General features: G+C 36.1%; 2 protein-coding genes across 5 annotated transcripts in view; both read left to right on the forward strand.

The window, feature by feature from the left end:
• The first annotated feature begins 15 nt into the window (after positions 1-15).
• On the forward strand, positions 16-4,381 carry Pan3 (Poly(A) specific ribonuclease subunit PAN3). 4 transcript variants are annotated; one of them, XM_072021627.1, is made up of 10 exons: positions 16-406; positions 1,026-1,252; positions 1,385-1,468; positions 1,562-1,642; positions 1,727-2,102; positions 2,210-2,326; positions 2,412-2,651; positions 2,740-3,022; positions 3,292-3,646; positions 3,791-4,381. In XM_072021627.1, the coding sequence occupies exons 2-10, from the start codon at positions 1,175-1,177 to the stop codon at positions 3,905-3,907; spliced, it is 1,731 nt and encodes a 576-aa protein (XP_071877728.1). In that variant the 5' UTR covers positions 16-406; positions 1,026-1,174; the 3' UTR covers positions 3,908-4,381. The 4 variants fall into 4 exon arrangements, with proteins under 4 accessions (XP_071877728.1, XP_071877716.1, XP_071877724.1 ...); XM_072021615.1 differs by having other exon boundaries at positions 1,385-1,642; XM_072021623.1 differs by having other exon boundaries at positions 16-396; positions 1,385-1,642.
• A 2,817-nt stretch (positions 4,382-7,198) lies between these two features.
• LOC139997566 (uncharacterized) overlaps positions 7,199-21,963 on the forward strand; it is a 39,916-nt gene continuing 25,151 nt past the window's right edge. The window contains exons 1-2 of the mRNA XM_072021689.1: positions 7,199-7,342; positions 7,466-7,652. The gene's annotated coding sequence lies outside the window, so the exon portion shown is untranslated. The remainder of the gene's footprint in view (positions 7,343-7,465; positions 7,653-21,963) is intronic.

Below are 21,963 nucleotides of genomic sequence, written 5' to 3' on the forward strand. Positions count from 1 at the left end.
AGGGAGGGAGAAAGAGAAAAATAGGAGGCCGGAGTAAAGGGAGAACACCATAAACATACAAGTTTCGGATTGGTCCTGCTTTCTCCTTTGTCTACGGAATGTTATAATACGATCAGGCTGCTTCGAAACGATCACTTCACAGTTGTATTTCGTTGAGTGCGTTTATAGTGCCGTTTTGGAAACCGGAGAGATTGGAATTTTGGCGCCGTACTATCGACGCTATATCAGTGACAGTGTAAGTGGTTATGTTGCCATGCTTACTTGCCATACGCGTTTTATCGTACACGTAGCCGTATTAGATCGTTTTTAGTATCTTTATTGCACAATCGTACGGACTTTTGATCGAAATTGTGTTCAAGAGTGAATACCTCGCATCAGCAATAACGTGGAATCAAGGTTATATCCTGTGCGTCTTTTTCACTCGTATTGTCAAAATCAGCTGCCATTGCTATAGCATGCGATTCTACTTGTTCTTTTCGGTTTTCCTTCTTTTTTCTTGGCTCGAGCTGTGTTCATCGTTCCCGAAATTTCATTCAGGATTTACGATTTGTTGTTATGTTTAGTCGTACTGAGTCATACGCGGCAAGTTGATACCTTCGTTTATAACGAGCAGTATATTTTATATCGAATTTATGCATTACCGATTTGACGAACACAAGCAGATACCGGAGTAAATCTCGAGTAGTGTAAATAAAAATAAATCGGTTTTCTGTAATTTCTAAGTAGATGATAACTTCTTTGGACATATACTTATTTGTTTAATAATTTTTGTCTTTTTGTTTTTAATAGTAATAGAAGATAGTAATGTTTTTAACTTTGAATTTTGTCACATGAGAACAAATGAACTAATTTTTTGACAAAGCATACATAATTATTTGAACTTTATATATATATTATAGTTTATACTATTATTGAATAGTTATTGTTACAAAATGATATTGAATGATAGTTGGAGTAATATGTAAAATAAGTAATTGTAAGTTTATTCTTTATTTCTATTTGTGTATTTATAAAATGTGTTGCAGGCTTTGGAGATTGATGCTATATTGTGCATCTGTGTAACAAGGAAATATAATCACACATAAAGTACATTTGTTCATTCCCGTTGAAAGAAAAATACAAACAATAGAAGTGAGGGTTAAGTGTGGCAGTAAATGCAGTGGTTGAGGAAGAGATGGACCCATCAATGTTTGTTCCATATACTCCTCAAACAAACGGCGTTCCATTGGAATCAAAGCTTGCTACCTACATGGTAATTATTTGCAATTTATTTGAAATATATATATATATATATATATATATATATATATATACACAAGATATCCATTAATAAGTTATAGAAAAGATACACATTAATATAATTTTATTTTATATTTTTGAACAGAATCGTCAAAGTCCAGCGATAACTTTAAATACTACAGTTGTCACAAAACAATTGTCAAACCTTTCTCTGGATTCACAGAAAAAGGTAACTGCCAGTCCAGAATTTGTACCTAGAAGAGCTCTTACTGGTAGCAACAGTAGTTCTCCGAACCTTTTCAATAATTCTTATCACTCACAGGAGAATGTGGGTGGTACTACATATTTCTACCTTGGGAATGCAGCAGCTGATACTGTTGGAACTGAGGAAGGAACAGAAACTGTAAGTAGCTGTTGGAATTCAGAAAAGCTTTTCGTTACTTCTGTTCAATTGATTAACAAATTAATTAATATCTTTTGTGTATAGATTGGAAATCTAGAAGCAGGTCAGATAGGCTATGTCTATCCAGGTACACCTGCGCACCTCCAGCCAGTAAAATCTACAAAACCTGTGTCATCTAATAGTTCTTCAGCTCCCTCAACCCCTCCTCCGCAAGCAAACCCGAGTTTCTTTGTCAGTGAGAGTTTAAGAATGGACATTCTTCAAAAAAATGCTTTAACGTTAACACAACCTGATGTAGTACGATTTCCCGACCTACCAAACGAGGTGGATAATTATCATGAATTGTGTCCATTGGAAGCAATTCACAAACCTGCTTCAGCAATATTGGGATACCAATGTTCGACATACAAAGCTACCAGCATTAAAAGTGGTACACATTATTGTCTGCGACGTATACATGGTAAATATCTCTATATCCTTACGAACTATTTAATACCATGTAAGAGGTACAGAATTGGTAATGAAATAATTATTATATTATAATATAATAATAATCATTGTTTTTAGATTTCAGACTTGCCAATACAAAGTGTATGATGTTGGTAGATATGTGGAAGAGATTATCACATACAAATTTGATTCAGTTAAGAGAAGTTTTTACCACCAAGGCTTTTGGTGACAATTGTGAGTATTAACGTCTTAAAACGAAATTGATAAATGTATTTTTATGAAAATCTTCTTTTATGAAAATGTACTTTTATTATTTCAGCCATAGTATTTGTTTACGATTATCATCCCGGATCGGAAACGTTATTAACTAAACATTTCTCAAGAACCGAATTAAATGGTTATACAGATCCATTTTCTTCGGATCCAAATGCTCCTCGACCTTATAGTCATACCAAGAATACTATTTTGAGGCAACAGCATGGTAGTATGTTACCAGAAAGTGTTATATGGAGCTACATAATTCAACTCACTGCCGCACTTCGTGTTATACACGCTGCTGGTTTGTATCTATCAATTACATTACCTTACATCTTATTTGTTCATTGTCTAGGTAATTAAATAATTTTTTTTATTTTGATGATTTATAGGTTTGGCATATAGATGTTTAGATCCTACAAAAGTGTTACTTACGTCACAAACAAGACTTCGTTTAAGTTGTGCAGCTATATCAGATGTTCTTACTTTCGATGGAAACTCAGCAAATTCACTTTCGCTGATACCACACCATCAGCAAGATGATTTACTGGCCTTAGGAAGGTTGGTGTTGGCATTAGCAAGTCGCAGTCTCATTGCCGTCCATCGCGACAACGTGCAAGCCTGCCTCGAGCTCGTCGCACGTTCCTACTCTGCGGATCTTCGAAACCTTATTCTGTTTGTATACATTTTATCTTTCTCATAGATTCTTTTTACTCATTAACTTCTAATATGATAAAAACAGTACATTTCTTCATCAATTCAACATTTCACTATTTAACTTGATTTATTTATAATCATTTTGAGATAATACCTTTTATGCGAGACAGATTTTATTATGAAATTGACACTTTTGATAAAGAAAAAAGAAATGACACATCTTATGTTACCTAATGTATCTATGTTCGTGTTAATGTATGTTCTCATAAACGAATATAATTTTACAGATATTTACTTTCGAATCAACCACGAAGAAGTGTAACAGATCTCATGCCGATGATTGGAGCGCGATTTTATACGCAATTAGATGCAGCTCAATTTCGATCTGATATATTGGAAAATGAACTGGCCAAGGAGTTGGAAAACGGGAGATTATTTAAGTTACTTGTAAAGTTGGGTTCTATTAACGAAAGACCCGACCTTAATATGGAACCTACGTGGGCAGAGACGGGTGACCGATACATGCTCAAATTGTTTAGGGATTATGTTTTCCATCAGGTAGCAGCTGATGGAAGACCTTGGTTGGATATGGCACATGTTGTATCTTGTTTAAATAAGTTGGATGCAGGTTCACAAGACAAGGTATATTTTTTCTTTCCAAAATCGTATTTTCTTTTTTCTTCTTTTTCTTAAAGAAACTTCAATTTCTTTAGTAATATACAAAATATTCAAATAATTAAAAATCGTTCAATATGTACTTTAAAATGTATTTTTCTAATTTTATAGGTATGTTTGATGTCACGAGATGAACAGAGTATATTAGTAGTAAGTTATGCAGAACTACGACAATGTTTGGAAACCTCATTTGGAGAGCTGTTACAATCCACAAAAGAAGCTGTTTAGATCCGTGCCACATTTTTTCTCGGTTGACCAGATAGTACATACTCTGAACTACAAATGTGATATCACGATTGTATGTTATTTTAATTTTTATGAAGACATAGAAGAGTAAGATTTAATCTAAGAATTAAGTTTAGCGATAAGAATAATAATACATGAACCAGTTTGTAAGCATGATTACAAATGTGGAAGGTTATATACAAAATACATTCTGGTATTTGAATGTAATATGTGTATGTGTGCAAAGAGTGTGATGGTGTAAATCTGAAAATGTGTGATCTTGTTGTGAAAGCTATTACGGTAGCATACAAACAAACAAAAGATTATACATAACGTAAAGGTGTAATGAATTCTTAAGATGTTTTGTGCGCGAATACATCTAAACACAATCAGTGTATAGGATAGATCTTAGTTTTTAGGATACAATTGATAAGCATTAATTTTGAAATAAATGTTTATTTTTGAAAGCAATCTTAATCAATCGTGTGTAATTATTTCAAAGTGTCCTGTCATTAAAAATCCACAATATTTCTCTGTAATAATATATTTTTATATTTTAAGTATCAATAATTATAAACGATGGTATTTGATGTTCGCAGAAATCTGGTATTTCGTTTGTTTCAGTTTATCCAGCTGGCAATCTGTAAATTCGGTTCTTGAACTATCCTATCTCCATTCCCTGCCTCTCTCCGCCTCTGTTCGACTGCTGTCCGCAATCACTCAAACTTGATCTCATTTCCTTCGCACAATTGCACGACCGCAGCACGGGTAGACTTTTGCATACGCGCACACTCTCTCAATAGTATCATGCACATGGTTGCCGCTAGCGATTTATTCGTGAAATGCAACCTTAAACCAGAACTTATGCATGTATTTTTCAACGGTACACGAGTTCAGGGGTAATACCTATATATATTTTAAACAACAATTTTCCTATATATAACTTGTTGTAACGAACGAAAATTACGTAATTACATGATTACAATATGTGTCACATTATTCCTCATTTCTAATGCTCCGTATCGACGCCCATGCATTTATCCTACGTACGTCCTGTGGTTCGAATAAGTGTTTAACTTATATGTGCATGTATGGCTGACCATGGAGTCGAAATAAAGGGCATATTAGACATCTGTTTCTGTCCAAGACACGTCAACCGACTCGGCTGAACCCGTCGTTCTACACCTAATTGTCTTAATGCCGACGTGATTTACTCCCCCGTGCAGTGTCACTTCTGACAATCACTTCTCGTATACGTATCAGCCATATACACTTACTACGACAGCGTGTAAGTCTTCATTTTATTCGACATCAACCCGCTAACCCAGAGACGTCACGCTAACATTATGCGATACTTTTTTATCACATTCAACAATAATATACATTGTTCATAAAAATAATATTTCTTATTAGTGGAACATTTTTTTAATATCAGAAAAAACATACGTTAACAAACTTCAACGTTACTCAATAGTCGCATTAATATCAATTTGTAATTTTTATACAAATTTTATAAATTTACAACGGCGCATAATTTTAGGGATTTACTTTATGTATTATTTCATATAATTTTCATTTTGATTTCTTTTGAAAATGTTTTATACTTTAGTAGTCGATAGATCCAGTTAAAGTAATCTGTTCGATCTATCATCTTATAAACACAATGAAAGATCTAAGATATACCTATAACAAGATCGTAAAATCGTGTTCACTTTAAATCCAGTTCCGCCGGTCGTTAAGAAACTTTAAACTGACGGCCGGAGCAGCGAACCCTTGCGCAAGGCGATTTTTTTTCTGATCGTCCCACGATCGTGAAACTGGATTGTACGGAAGGTCGCATGAAGCACATCGTCAGTGTATGGGTTGAAAAGAGACTAGTCGGTATGCCTCCTGAGCGAGAAACCACTCCTGGCTGGCAATTAAGGAACCAGCGAATGTATATGACCTGAACTTGGTGAGGAAGAACGTCTAACTTCTTCTGTGTGTTCCAAGAAAAGCGAGATACCAGTGAAGCATGCTCGCGCAATATATGGTATATTGAGTGTCCCGTCCATCTGTAGTTATTCCCCTCTTGTCCCTTCTGCGTGTTGACTTTCGTGAAGTCGAGGTATTTTAACGATAAAAAATTTTACCAGAATTCATTTATCGGACGTGTAGGTCGAACAAGAACGCGCCACGACTATTGGTCAACATGAAGTTCGTTAGCGCGTGTTTTTCTCCCTTCCCATAACGGTTAACTGTTCCTCGGCTTGTGCACACGCACACGAACATCGTACACACCATGTTTTGCATCTGATTCGTTTGAATCGATATTCTTGCCTACTCACAGTCGTGGTTTAATCGCCACGTTACGGAGATTAATCGTTGGCTAGATACGAGAGACAAGTTATCTGGTAATGTATGTGTGTCGTGGCAAATTTACATGACGATGGTAGTAACACGATTTACGTAGGAAATACGAGGTTGATTAAAATATGTAATCGCTACTTTTAACGATATCGTTTCAAACAATTTTCATCCTCTTTATCCCATTTATTTTTTAATTAGCAAATGCAAATGCTGGGAAATGCTTGGATAATTTGGTATCCCAATGACGTCACAATATACGTAATACCTTACGAGCAAAGTTATTTGTTAATTCTCGTTAAACGTCAAAAAAGGGAATGTAACGCGAGTACATAACACGATTGTCGGTAAAAAAAAACTTGCAAAATACAATGGCGTGAATTACATTTTCTAATGTACATCTCATTTTATGTCACGCTTCTCGTGCTATCGTCTATAACCCTTGTACTTTATCTGTATTTTTCTTTCTAACTACAGAGGTATCGATTCATACTTGTCTCCCACGATACAACGTTGTATTTGAAATTTACATTTATTCTTAACCGTAATATTATTACCATCACCATTCGTTTACGTCTCCGTTCAAATGAATCCCTTAAACGATCCTCAAACATTGTTAAAACCTCTAATAATTTCGTATATTTATCTGGAGGACATTGATCTATATTTATTCTCTAGATTACTCTCGAGTTTAATACTAGCGGGGCTTCATCTCTTTCCGCTTAATCCCATCGTTACAGACGATTAGCAACATTATCTCTGGGCGATATAATATTTATCATTTCCATGACTGTAGAGGCGAAACCCGCGGAGCAGCGATGCAAAATAACAGGCAGATTCTATACATTACAGGTATAGTTTGAAAATATCCTTCAGCGCAGTGGAACGATACGATGGGGCGACGTTGGTAGCGGCAACCCCGCGCCGCGCTGCTTGTGCGAGGCGAAGGTTGCTGCTGCGTAGACTCGGAGGGATGGTAGAGAGGCACAGACACAGAAGAGGGAAGAGGTCGTCGTGGAGCGAGTAGAGCGGTAGTGGCTCTGGCAGCAGCAACACGTAGTACACGGTAGCACCGCGACGAGGACGCACACGGTTCGTATCACGTCGCTTTGGTAGTTAGTAGTCGGTAGACTCGCTTCGAGCCAGTCTCACTTCGGTCCAGTGGCGCAGTCGCGTTACGCGTATACATTTTTTCGTATCTCCAAACACTACCAGCGGGGCATCACCATCGCTACACCACCACCACCACTACCACTACCAGCGTCGCTGTTACCACCGCTACCACCACCTGCATCGTCGAGCGTGTCAACATACACGTAAACGTCAGCAGGACTACCAAGCCACATCGGGTTGTTCCTGGAAAATAAGCAAGAGAACATTTACATCTTCGAGACGGCGCGAGGTATGTAATATACTTATCATTTTCTTTTTTTTTTCTTCAGAATTTCTTTCTCCATTATAATTCTCATGTCGATCCACGAGCGTGAAAATGGTGGACCTTTTACGTGCGCGGGTTCCGTGACGAAAGTGATCGCGCGTCGTCGATGAAGACGCGAAGCAATTTTCTTCTGGAGCACCGTCGTGTTTCGTTCTACACGCTCTCCGTGTATTCCCATCGATTTTCCACGGCAAGACCCGCCCTGTAATTTACCGTTCTCTTTCTCTATAGGTATACCTTACTCTACCACTCATTTCGCGCCTACGATTTGCAATATAATTTTCATTTTTTCCAATTATAAGATATTAGATTTGGACATAATGTTGTATCTGTTGTGGAAACATTAATATAATTTTCTCGATTATCGAGACGAGTCTGCAGATCCTTTTTTTCGGCGAGCGCGCTCGTGTTTGCCGTCGACGATCGATGGACTCTATCGGCTTCTCTCTTTCACCCTCTATCCGCGAATCGTGGTTAGCTATTTCTTTCTAACGTAATACGCTTATTAGACGGCCTCCCTCGATGGACCACGCGTCTTATGTATCGATTCTCGATAGAATAAGAAGATCGAAACCCGATCGTTGTTCAGCGTATTTTCACCAGACTTTTCTCATATGTCCTAACAGAAGTGTGCAGAAACTTGCACGCTTTATTATTCGTTCATTTTTCATACGAGTTTTTAATATTGATATAAATATATTTCTTACATTTATATGTGCAATCTATTGTAAATATCTCCTTATCATTTAAAAAATTAATTTTGTTTTTAAATTTGAAAAATTTTTAATTGTATTTTATTCGAAATAAAAAGAAATTTCGTAATAGAAAATTGAATCATGATTTTCACGTTCTGAGCTTATTGTGTAGGTTCGATGTTCCCTGCGTATTGTTTTTCTCGTTGAAAGCGTAGAGACATCGGTCTGCATCTCGAATTACAACCGGCAAACCCCATGAACAGAAAGAATTCATTGGAAGGAACTTTGCCAACGCTTCGACCGACAGTTCTAAAGTAGTTTTAAGTTTTACACGAGAGATCGAATCTATTGTTGGAATTGAAAATAGCTATGAAGGTATTTGAACGTAGAATCTGATGTACCGTCAAAGTTTCTTCTAGAATTTTCTTTAACTTATTTTCATTTAAATTATTCCCTTTTTCTAATCTTATTTCTCATTTTTTAAAATTTTGAAATATAATTAGGCTTTAAGAAAACAAGATATAGATATTGCAAATATGACAGCATGAGTTCCACATTCAGATAGAAGATCTTTTATGTACGTGACATAATATAGCATTTCATTCTCCATGAGTGAATTGTATGCTAGGATACAAATCCATTTATCTTAGTTAAAATTTCGGACAGTAAAAAGATCAGGTTGAAGATGAAATCTTTGTTATTTGAGTAGTTAAAACACCAGACATTAAACATTCTGTAATATAATTTTAGGGGAACCGGTGTTCCCTATAAAAATGGTAATTACTCCATAAAGTATCCGAAATGATCTTCTTTTATCAAAGTTTTCTAAACGAAAACGTGGTAAAAAACGCGTGGCGATATGACAGTACACTTAATGGATACACCACTTTGAAGATACCGTATTCCATAAAAAGGTACTATATACACAGTTCACGCTCATGGACTTATCACACATGCATAGATACATCTCTCTCGGCTTTTTACGCAATAAGGTCTGCTTCTCGATATGAAAAGTGTAATACATGTTTATCTTGGATAGTACACAGGTTCCGTAGGATAGCCAATGATTAACGATTTTTTTTTCGAGCTGTATGCGTCACCCTCTGTACGTTCGTGTGTTAATTCATTAAAGGATATTGTGTAGGCGACATGATGTTGTAACAACCCTTTGAAGCAGATAACACTTGAGAAAAACACGTTGGTCCGGATATCGATCATTTTTTTTTCTTCATTCCCCTTTCCTCGATGATAAATTCAGTTGCACCCAGTTTAGACGAAAATGCTATCAATAAGATTATTCGTTAGTAGCTTTCTTTCTTCTCACAAAATGTTACCATAATTCACTATTTTACTACGCGTTCTCTAAACATCTGCACCGGTGTTCCTAAAAACTTTTTCCCTAGAAGTTTTTAACTAGCGATTTCAAAGTCCAAGGAACAAATGTTCCAACTTTTATTTAGCAGATGGCATTGACAATAGATGTTAAATTAACTCTCATGAAGGGTTGGCGTTAGCAGTTTGATAATGTTAATGAAACATAATGTGTATGTATGTGTATGCTTCGATGATAAGTGATACTTGCTTGATAGTGGTAACGTGAGATATCAAGAAACTACTCTCAGTCATGACTTGCTGGTTTCATTGGTTTCACTGAGTGAATTATATGCGGAAGATGGGAATTTGCAAACGAAAAAGGTACTTAAAAAAGTAAGAGATTACATCGTTCAGAATTATTAAACTGTTCGTATAAACGTTTTTACCGGGCGACAAAATAAATATTCAAAGCTTTCTCAGTGAAAGCAAGTCTCTTAATTGTTTCGACTAATGTAGTACGAAAAGTTTCGTCGCCAGTATCACGTGGAAATTATAAGAAACGCGCAATTATAAATAATATATTTTCTTTATCTTGTATCTGTGTTTCTAACAACTTTTTGAAACTTATCTTTTTTCTGTACCATAATAAAACTATGGATGTTTACCTCTTCTTTCGATATTTTCTTTCCAGTTAAAAATTTTTGACCTATTATTGAATAAATTAGAAGATGAGAGTTAACTTAAACTTAAACCAACTAAAATATCAAATTTCCATGATTCTTTTTTGCAACAACTAAAGTATGTATGCAGGCTAAGTTGTAATCGTACATAAAAAAGAGTTTCGATTCTGGTGGATCGTCGCGAGCGTCTAACATGGCGGAGACCCTGACAAAAAAGCGTATCTGTGTGACTGATATCGTGAGAGAAATTATCACCGATGGAAAAAAAGGAGGGTTGACGCGCTTCGCCATCGCCAGCGAATTAAGTTACACGAGAGCAATTTGAGGGGAAATTGCGTGCAATATTTGCCATTGCCGTGATGGAATCATATTACGTACGAGAAAGAGGGTTAGGGAGGGAGGAAAGTAAAAAGGGAGGGAAAAAGAAGAGAAGCACGGGGTCTCGACAACATGTGAGCAATTCACGACGTCGTGTTTTATCGTGTCGGAAAAGGTTTCACGATGATACTGTGACATGCATATTTTTCACGGGATCTCGAAAGACTCGGCTTCGTCCACGGGAAACTGTCTCGATTTTCTTTCGTAGCATATAGTACACGCGAATAACAGAATAGCTTGATATATGAATCTTGAAGCACGAGTGACACTCATTTTCTGATTTCCTGCTTATCGTAATGTCTATGTTTATTCTTAGTGCCACTGACATTTGTACCTCCTCTGAAGCAGATTAAAATTATAACGTGACTTGAAGCATAACGCTGAAATTCGCTGATAATTAAAGTTCAAAGTAAAATACAAATTGATATTCATGATCTTTGTATATGAAGACTATTTATCCATACGTTAATGTTATTAACTTTTTAATTATCGTGTACAAGGGCATAGATAAATTCTTGTGCTTATTGTCCTAACATCCAAAATTAGATACAATTTTTTCAAATCTTGCTTTTCAAAAAAAAAAAAATGTAAATCAGTTTATCTACACGTAATTTTATATAAAACTAATTTATTTATTTAATTTCTGGATACCCTGTATAATTTATCGTATTTATCGTATTACATTGTGGATTAAAGCTGATTTCGTGTAAGTCTGAAGGTCTATTAAAAATGTGAATGCATTTAGACGTATCATGACCGTATTACCACGCTATATTTCCCTCTTTAATTAACCTCAATTTGTGTTACATGTGGCGACATAGTTGCCGCCAATTTGCAAGCATCTCGCGTTCCCCGAGCAGTTTATCGTATCGACAGTATCGTACGAATCGCGCTGTTAAATTGTCAGCAAGACATATAGGCTTGAGGACGGTGTACGATCGAGATTCATTGTCAGCACCATATCCAGATAGCATATCATGCGTATAACCATACGAGTTTCTTACTGGAATAGGTTTCTATTGAAAAAGCTCATTTACGATAGTTTCGTAATTCGAGCCAGACTATTTTCCGCTTCTCTGGCAAAGAAGAGAATAGAGAACGAAAAAAAGTCCAATAAATGAGGGAAATCGTTGACATAATATCCATGTTAAACAGGAATAATTTGAATTCAAATGTTCCTCTGCTTTTTCACATATAGAAAAAAAAATAGAGAAAAAGTAGGTAATTTTTTTCATGTGGATAGAACATGTTTAAGTACATTTTAATTTAATCGGTTTTAATATAACGTTTAATAGTTTTTCTATTTTGGACTTAAAATTCAGAATGATATTCTTTCATCAAGATATAAAAATGTATTGAAGGATATATACATATCATTCTTGTATTCTACAAGTTAGGAATATTTAAAGAAACGTTCGATTATTTATACATTACAGTAACAAAAATCATGACATCAGAAATTTGATCGATGCACTCTACACGTCCGATCACGAGCGATTTGCATACATGTCACCACCGGGCGTTTATCTGAAAAAACGCGTAACATTCTATTTAATCGATTCTAGACATTTCCAAGAACATAGACTCATGTAAATAAATTAACCTTCGTTTCCTTTCTCTTTTTCTACATTATGCATTAGCCTTTTTTCATGTTTGACAAGAACTTCCGTCCGAGAGTCTTCCGTTAAGAGATCCTAACCTCTTAGAATTTCAATGTTCTCATAGATATTCATGATATTCCTTTTCCGCTTTTCGTCAACTATTTTTATTCAGAAAACGTGGACGAAAAGCGATTTCATAAAATAATACATTCTTACACTCGAAAATTTGTTAAAATGTCGATTACCTCCTGATTCTGACAAGGTCAGTTATGCAGTTAACTTGCTCGATAATTTATCGACCGAGCGTATTAATAGATTCGATCCACGAAACTTGCTATCTGGCTATTGTAGCCCTTTGTATTGTAACCCTTTAAATACGGGTATAATTCCATAAATCGTTCCTAATTTTATAGTATAAACACAAAGCTATAATTATTTGTATAATTATCATAAAATAGAGTCTTCGATAAGCGATTCTTTCATCTCAAAATCATTTAAGATTTTAATACCACTCACTGAAATTTTCGTTTTGTCGTCCATTGACGAAAGCCATATTTAAAAGGATTAAACATTTGCATCCGAGATTCAACGATATCGATTGAAATTTCTTCGGTCGACATGTCACTGCTTTTTCAATGAAGCTTTTCTTGTTGTTTGCGTGGCTAGGAACACATTCATGCATCGAGTGTTTGCGATGTAAATCATCGCGCGGGCGAAACATTTCGTCTCCTGGACTGTCGGAAAGGACGTAGATGTCACATACAGTAGAAAATGCGGGTTTACTCGTGGATATATTGTATGTAAATGGCGCACAGTTTACGTCGTTCCGTTTCTCTTTCCCTTTATAATAAACGTCTTAGCTTCCTGTTCCCCTTCTCCATCGGGGCGAAATGTATTCGTTCTGTCCGGGGTTTTAACCCTTTCACCAAGCATTACAGCCAGGCGCAATATATAACGCGTAATAGCTACAAGTGAACACTTTTCACGCCCGAGGAATAACATCCTTTTCCGAATTACCTTGCGAGGACGATTCATCCGGCAACCATCTTGAAATTTCGTTGACAGAACTAAGAACACGCAGATTACATGCGATGTTTGTGTTATTATTTGATCTCTATACAATAGTAGCTACAAAATATATTTGCACGTACTATTATTTTCTAATAAAGCATTTGTTATCAGATTCTATATTTGAACCTATCAGAAGATAAATTGATTAATCCTATTTTTTATGAAATTCTCCATTTTATTACACAAGTATACAAGGTATCGTATATGAAATCCTGTAATGAAGTAAAATCTCTTGACAAATCGGTGAAACGTATCCCCATTATTTTGATTTCACTGATGTTAACGCGATATCTTTATTTGGTTAAAGATAATCTTCCGCTATTCAAACATTCCTTTTCCCGTGCTTCCTTTAATAGGAAGTATATAAATCTCACAAAAACACTAAAAGCTATCTTACTAAAAACCTAGAATTAGAGTACAAAAAGCAAAAAGTAAAAATACTTTGTACAATTAAAATTATAAATCTTCTTGTTTTATTCTACTTATGTAATAAAAGTCAAATCTATGAATTGTCATTCGTCATAGAATTATAGGTTAGTAAGTAATTATACGTGAGATCTATGTTAATGACTTCATATATTGATAATCTTTCAAATCATTCCAAACATTAAGTTAAGTATCACAACTAAAAAATCGAAAAAGAAGTAGTACCTTTCTACAAGTTAGGGGATTGTATCGAAATTTTAACGAGAATTTCGCCTTGTAACAGCGAAGCATCAGAGGTGAAACGACGAGGTGGCTTGTTGCTCATAGGGGATAGAAAAGATAGAAGAGTCGGCGAAGCTTCCCCGGTTCTCACGAATCGCCGGAAGACACGGCACCGGAAATACCACGGTATGTAAACGGTCGCCCCTTCTTTTCTTTCCTTCCTCGTTTCGTGATCTTTTTCTAGCCGCTGCAAGGAAAATGGATCGTCTCGTAACGATCTCACCGTAAGACGCTTCTTATCCCGGCTTAACGCGACTCTCCCCCACCTTTTTCTCCTTTTTTATCTCTCTCTCTCTCTCTCTCTCCTCTTTCCCGTTTTCTTCGTCGTTTACCACCACATCATCTTTTCTTTTTCGCTTCCCTTCAAATCCTACGACAGCAACGTGCCGCTGGCATCGAGGTGCCGATCGTATCTCGCAGATACGGCCTTATCGGAAGTATCTAGATTCCAAGTCGGTTCGCTTAACGCTCGCCGAATAATCGCTCGCTCGCGCCCTCTTCTCGACTCTACTTCTGGTCAGTTGTCTTGGCTTTTAAACGAAATCCCCTAGCTTGGTGATCTGGTTACCAGTTTTACAGGCTCGACCCTCGATTCCATCAAATGCTCTTCGTGGCTGTAGTAATTACGATTATTATCGTTGGTATTATCTTATAGTAGGGATTTTGTGAGGTTAGGTTACGAATATTCATCGGAGGAGGGCAAGGAGGCTTTTGACGAGTAAAATCCAAAAATACTAGTCATAAGGCGCGAAGTTTATTGTTTCCATAGTTATTGACGAAATCAATTTAATGATTCACGTGTAAGTAACTGAATGTTCGTCAAACAGCTAATTTACTTTAACGAGCATCTACTTTAATGGTGTCTGTACAACATAGGTGCTTGAGTCTGGTAAATGAATTTTCAATACATATTCTCTAAAACTCAAAACAATTCCTCCTATCATAGAATAGAATAGTGCAAATATAGCTATAAAAATCAAATTTTACATTCGATGGAACGTAAATGATGCATCGGTGGCGAAGATGGTAAAATATATCGTTGGAATTTATCACGGTAACAACAAATCGGTAATTTTAATAATTTCAACACGTTGGTATCGCGTGTAAATGAAAGATGCAGGCGTGTTTGAAATTACCATGGTAAATATTAATTTTCTCCGGCAACATCGCGCAATTTCGTATCGTTTTGCTGCCAAATTAGGGGGAATGCATGGTAACTTCGTTAAGACGTCGTGCAGCACGACAGGGCATCCCAATTAACCAGAGATAATTAATTGGGATCTATTGTTCCAATTGCATATTAATGTCAATTTGCATGGACGAGTTCCTCGTCATCCCTTTCGCAACTTAAGTGTCCCCAGACGTAGATGTATATAGATGAAATTGCAGCCGCGTTTCCAACGAGCAGCATCGTTTCGTTTTAAAACGACCGCAGCGAAGATAATGTCAAGTGTCGTGTGCCGTGGGATCTCGAAATTTCGTTCGCCATTCTTCCTCCAATTCTTCGTCGAATTAATCTTTCTGTCGAATCTTTTGAAGGGCATAATTTCATTTATTTTTCATCTTTTTTGTTTGAAGCACTTTAAACTGAAATTAACAGAAATTGCGTTAGTGTATAATATAATGGTGTAACAATAAATGGAAAAAGGAAAGTGGAAGATGATGTAGCAAGTTGTAAATGAAAGGGAATGAAACAATTAGTAGACATGAAAGCTACACGCTTTATATAACAATGTTGCGAATACATAGTTGAAATTTTGAGAGAAAATTGTGTTTAAAGTTCGGTACTTTGTACGCACTGAAGATGTACTTGCACGTAATATTACTTACTGATGACACATATGTAATCTAAAATTGTGGTAGGGAAACATATCCGGTTAGTAAGTAGAAAGGTTCAAATTTAGGTTACTTTGGTAGATATTTGGATAATAAAATGAACTGGTTCCTTAGAAGTTCAAAAGCATCGCACTTTCCATCGCAAAGTGAACGTTATTAATACACAATATAATTTAAATGTATAGAGCAATTTCATACTAGTATCTAGTATTTGGAAAGAAAATAATTAAATATAAGTAACAGAGAAAAAAATTTGACACTAGAATATACTAGATAGAAACATCAATGGCACAGTATTAGAATATATACATTAGCACACGTACAAGTCACTGATTGAACTAAAAGAGCCAAGTTCTCTAATAGTGGAGCATTTAACCCTAGAAAGACCTCTCTAGCTTTCCGGGTCACTCGAGACCGCTTAAATTGTATCCACTTAGAATCAAATAGATTTACATCGACCACAACCTAACTACACAAAACAACTTCCTATCAAACACATAAATATATACTCATTTCCTTGCAGATTAATCATTCTAACAGCTCAACGAAATTGTTTTAGCAACGTTTAACGAAACTCATCCGTTCCACTCTTTTTCTCTGTTTCCTCTCTCTTTTCACTATAACAGCAACTCAACCAGAACCGCAAAAGACGATTAATAATTGAAGAAAACCGAGTCCCGGGTAATCCACAGATCCAGAGTCTCCCAGTAGTCTGCCAAGAGGGAAACGAAAACGGCGAGGAAAGGGAAACGTAGGGGACAGGGTTCACAATGCGCCGGAAGAGGCGAGCAAAGAGGCCAACGGAAGAAAGATTCTGTCGCTGGGTTCGCGGAACGAACGACGCGGATAAATGATTCACTGGGTCGCTGCGAGCATTTGCGTTTCCGCGCCTCGTCCCCGGAGCATTTCTTCCTCGTTCTTCTTCCTCTTCTTCCTTTTTCAAACACTCCCGGACAAATTTGTATTTCGCCGGAGAAAACCAGGTTCTCCTTAAGAGACGACGGGAAGAAACGAGTAAGAGAGAAGAAAAGGAGGCTTTGCGAGAGGAATAAGAGGGACGTCGAGGAGACACATGTACCGGATGGACCGGATATAGGGGTTGAAGGGCGGAAATTGAAGATTCTTAGGGCAGGAGAGAGGAATTTATTGTGTCATCAGTAGCAATTACGCGGAATCGCAAAATTACATGGCGACGTTAGGCTGTAGATTTCTTTGTAACGATGTGCACTGACCCGGATTTTCGGTGTTTGCTTCGACAATCGAACGGTAAAGGGGAAGAAGAAGAAAAGAGGGGAGGGAAGTGGAAGTCCCTTTTGGACTCCCGTGAACTTTCTTGTTCTCCCGATTAAATTGATCTTATCGAAGGCCGCGACATGCTGAAATTCCACTCCCGCTTCACTCCTGATTCGACTTCGGCTATGATCGGCAAGAAATCGGGAAACGATTTCCGCCTCATGGGTCCGTTTACTATTGTACATAAAGATGAATCTTTATACGACTCGATGATGAATTTTGAACTCGAGTAGGGTACTTCTAAAAATATTCCTTATCTTCCGGAAGATTAATGAACGAGGAGATGCTTTTTTTTGATATAGTTATGATACTGGTTATTCTGGAATCTTTTTTGTGAAGCTTTTTATCGCTGTCTTTTTTTGGTAATAGAATATTTTTAATGAATTTATGATGGTTTATTATCACTCTTATTCACTTTCAAAATACATAATCATTAATTTTAGATTTATCTTTCAATAGCGTTTTGTTTTATTTTTAGTTTCTGCTTGAAACTAAGTGCATGACCGTTTTGAAAAAAAATATTTATTACTTCCCGGTGAGAAGTTTGTTTTTATTCTGTATAATGAATGACTCGCATATGAAGCTTTGTTTATATTTTATTTATTTGTAAAGCAAAATCAGTAAGTAACCTTGATATCCGTTTTTCGATAAGTAATGAAAACGGTTGTTCGATAAACCTGATGTATCAGTAAACTGGAAAAAAGGAAGTCGCAATAGCACACCGATACGAATTATCTTTAACCTCTGCCAAACGCGTGATGCTTTCCTCTTGCCTCGTCAAATATAGTCGAAATATATGTTTACTACCTTATAGCAGTCTCAGTGTAGACAGTAAGTAAAATATGAAACACGATTTCTTAAAATTATTCAAGTTATTATAAATCAGATAATTATGAAAAAATATAATACAAAACAACATAAAAAAAAATGAAAAAACTAATAGGGTTAAACGGAATTTTTGATAAAATATAGATTTCTGCGAAACGAGTTCTAAAAAAAAAAAAAGAGGAAGAAGAGGAAAGAAATAAAAACTTCATTTCAGAAAATTTTCTAAGTAGTAAATTATATTGTCCGAAATAAAAAAAAAAAAAAAAAAAAAAATGAAATACACTGGGAAAAATTTTGATTGCCGACCTGGTACGAAACTAGCAACGCGAACTGCAGATACTCGGCAAATGACCAGGCTATTGGACATCATTGCTTTCGGTGGTAACACGGTGTTACAATCTGATGCAGCTCGTCCGTGTCGGTAATCGTGGTCGCAACACGCGTAAAAACAGCGAAATAGGTGGCACTTAGGCAGCTCGGTACATCGACGATTCGTAATATTTTATTATTCATTTCCGTCCATGAATTATTCACGTGAACAAGAATATAGGGGGCTGGCTAACAGAAAAAAACTGTGGATGATATTCAAGCTCATTATTTTATAAGCGTTATAATACTTCTCTTAGGAACAGATTTTTCAAGCCCATCCTCTATGTCTCTGCCTTATACTCCACATTTGCATATTTCGTAGAGAAACGATGCAAGAGAAAGTTTTAATTGGACATACCCTCGCAGACGATACTCGATAATAGTTTCGTATACCGAAATACTTTCGTAAATATATGTATTACTGCTGAAAAGCATCGAGATACTTGTTTACTTTTGATAAGATTTACTTCAAATAACGTTACGGTTACATGAATCAAACGGCAATGATTTTATTCTTTGTGATTATCATAACTACATTTAATAGTAGGAAAGTTTAAAAGAAGTGCATATACATAGCATACAAAAATACATAAAATATTTAAAATATAACGCATCTGTTAAAATATTTAGGAGCTAGAAATAAATTTTAATTTAAATTTCATTTCTTTAGTTGTATCAATAAAAATTAGAATTTGTAATGATTATAAAACAATGAAATTAATTTAGTTCGATTCACCTGTAATTTAATAATAATTGCAATACATTTTGTTGAAGACAAATAAATATCCGAATAATTTTTTACATAGCGTACATAACTAATTCTTTCTTTCTTTGCCGCTTGAAGTGGGAAAAGAAAAAAATATAGATGGATAAGGGAAAATCGGATTTTTACATATAATGCAAGCAGATGAGAGTAGTAGATTTGAGTGAATACGGCTTTGAGCGGCATGCACGCCTCCACTTGGCCATTTATCCGGGCCACGGGCAGAAATGGCCCTTTACAGCACGGCTAGCCCGGTAATATACAAGAAAGGAGAAACTGGTAACTAAAAATATACGGGTACACTGGGGCTTGCAACGAGCCCGACTTCAAAGAAATGGATGGCCTTCAAAGGCCACTCGCGGATGGTTACGTGCGAATTTTTTAGGATCAACGACTACGTTTGTATGATGGCGGCGCCTACCGGACAAAAATATTTTCCTACCGTTTCGCTCTAGGGACTCGTTCGCTCTGTTAGTTTCGATAGAGTAACGATTCTACTGGGATAGTTTCTATCCCGAAAACACTCGGTTATCTCTTTGTTTTTGATTGTTACATAAATGTGCTATAACAGAATTTTTTTTGGATTTGGTGTATTTGATGGTTAATTTCATCGAAGATGTTAGGTTATATCAAATTAGGTTCAATTAAAAGCTGTGTTTTCTATGAAATCGGATTCATTAATATAGTTGTTCTTTCGTTTTCTTCGTAGTAAAACAGATGAATTTTGTTTACTTCATAATAAAAATAAGTATCGAACAAAACATCACTATTAGTATTGTCAAGAGCTAATCAACTTTCTACTGATTATCCATAATGCCCGTTCAATTATACCGCATCAGTCGTACCATAAATGTCCATATTAACCAAGTTTCATCGCCATCTAATGACTTCGATATCCACGGGCTAATCCGCGTCCAAATACAGGCAGGACACTACACACGGGATGCAATAACGACTGTATATTCCTGTTGTCCTATGATCAACTCGTATCACGATCACGCACATCTTGATTCACCATGAAGGTACATGTCTGCTTGTAAAGAAATGAGATAAGGTAAATAGCCAAACTAGCCAGAGAAAGGGTATTCAGAAGATTTCAGTAATCTCTAGGTAATCAAGTAACATTATTGGGCTATTTGTCTATCTTTCACTGGAGATGTATAGCTAGTGGAAGCGATATAGCGTGGTCATAAATTAAAGCGTTAGGTGGCGACAGTTATCGATGTGCAGCTACCATATCTACAGCTGTATGCATGATATAGCAACGTTTTAGAATTTTCATTTGCAAAACCTTTCTATAAAATAGATCTTTGAAATATTTATTAATAAAAATGAAAATTTGGAGGAAAGAGAAATTCAAAGATTAAAAATGTCTTCTTTGGCCCGAGTTTATATTTTTATTGATAAATATTCCAAAACTTTTGAAAATTAGCGCATTAAAAAAAATTAAACTGTTTCCCAGAGAAGTTAGTCTTGCTCTTCCCCTTTATAAGAATTCATTGTTTTCGATGAATATGAATTCATGTCTCATAATTGAAGTATTTCATTTGCGTAGAGAAGTAGCGTAATCGAAGTTGCTCTAGTAATTCCGAGAAAGGGTGCTTTCGTGAAAGATGCGTGGTTTGGAAACGAATGTAATAGAGAGGCACGTACATCTGGATCCAAGAGCAACGTCCCCTACATGGATATGTCGAGACTGGTGGCTGCTTGTGTCGAGCTACCGCATGGTCTATATCTGACGACGCATTATCTGCTTTACTGCCTCCAGCAAACTCGGTATTGCATCCTACTTGAGTTGTTCTCGTGACACTCCCGATACATCCACTGCTATACCTATAGTACTACTATATTCCACCTTTCTTTTAGGCGAAACCTTTACCCAAGTTTCCCTTTTCCTTTTTTTTCGTTCTTTTTCTATCTAGCTCCTTTTCTAGGGTCTTTTTCTTGTCCCTTCAACAGACTATACATATATCTTTATCCTTTGCTTTGTCGCGTGGCCAGCCACCTTTTATTTTATGCCTTCCTCTGTCTCCTTTCTGTCCTTTCACCGACGTTTCAATTTTTTCGCTTCTATCGAACATTTTGCTGCCTTGAGATCCAATTTCTCTACTCTGATGTTGCTCTTTTCCTCATGTACTTCTTCGATTTTCTTGGTCCCTTCTGTGTCACTTGTTTCTTTCAAATTCTTCTCTCTCTTGGGGATTACACGATGCTGCGAGAACTATCGTTTGTTTAGACAAAGAATATCTATCCAGAGATTTCAGAAGTTTGACGTACTAAGTTGCAAGTTCAAAAGACACGTTATTCCAGTAACTGTTCAATCTGGTTTCTATAGGCCAGAATTTTCTCGAAACATATCTTTGATCGCCGGAACGTAATCCTTTACTCGTTGTAGTTCAACATTGTCCAAAGTGACCTTCCAAGCTACCGGGCTTCCCTCCTGTCTTCAGGGTTGGTACATGAACTCCGATTGAAATCTCAAAGCTCATATTATATATGGAAGACCTATATTATAGGACAGTTACCTTTCACAAAAATGTTATTATTAAAATTTCTGTAAAAAATTAAAATTGAAAAAAGTGAATTAAATTTATAGAAATTGAATCTATTACAATTTTAGAATTAAAAGATTCTTGTCGGTTGCAATTTTTACAAGAATTTTCCTATCGTTTTAGAACCTTAAACATCTTATTTATCCATTATACTCTTTAACAGTCGGAAAATCCGTAATCTATGTAG

Source organism: Bombus fervidus, chromosome 2, assembly GCF_041682495.2.
Source record: "Bombus fervidus isolate BK054 chromosome 2, iyBomFerv1, whole genome shotgun sequence".
NCBI lineage: Eukaryota > Metazoa > Arthropoda > Insecta > Hymenoptera > Apidae > Bombus > Bombus fervidus.

Coding starts and splice junctions, on each gene's coding strand:
- Pan3 (XM_072021615.1), top strand. CDS start 1,175: ATGGACCCATCAATGTTTGTTCCATATACTCCTCAAACAAACGGCGTT. Junction 3,023..3,291: donor GATCTTCGAAACCTTATTCT/GTTTGTATACAT, acceptor ATAATTTTACAG/ATATTTACTTTCGAATCAAC. Junction 3,647..3,790: donor ATGCAGGTTCACAAGACAAG/GTATATTTTTTC, acceptor CTAATTTTATAG/GTATGTTTGATGTCACGAGA.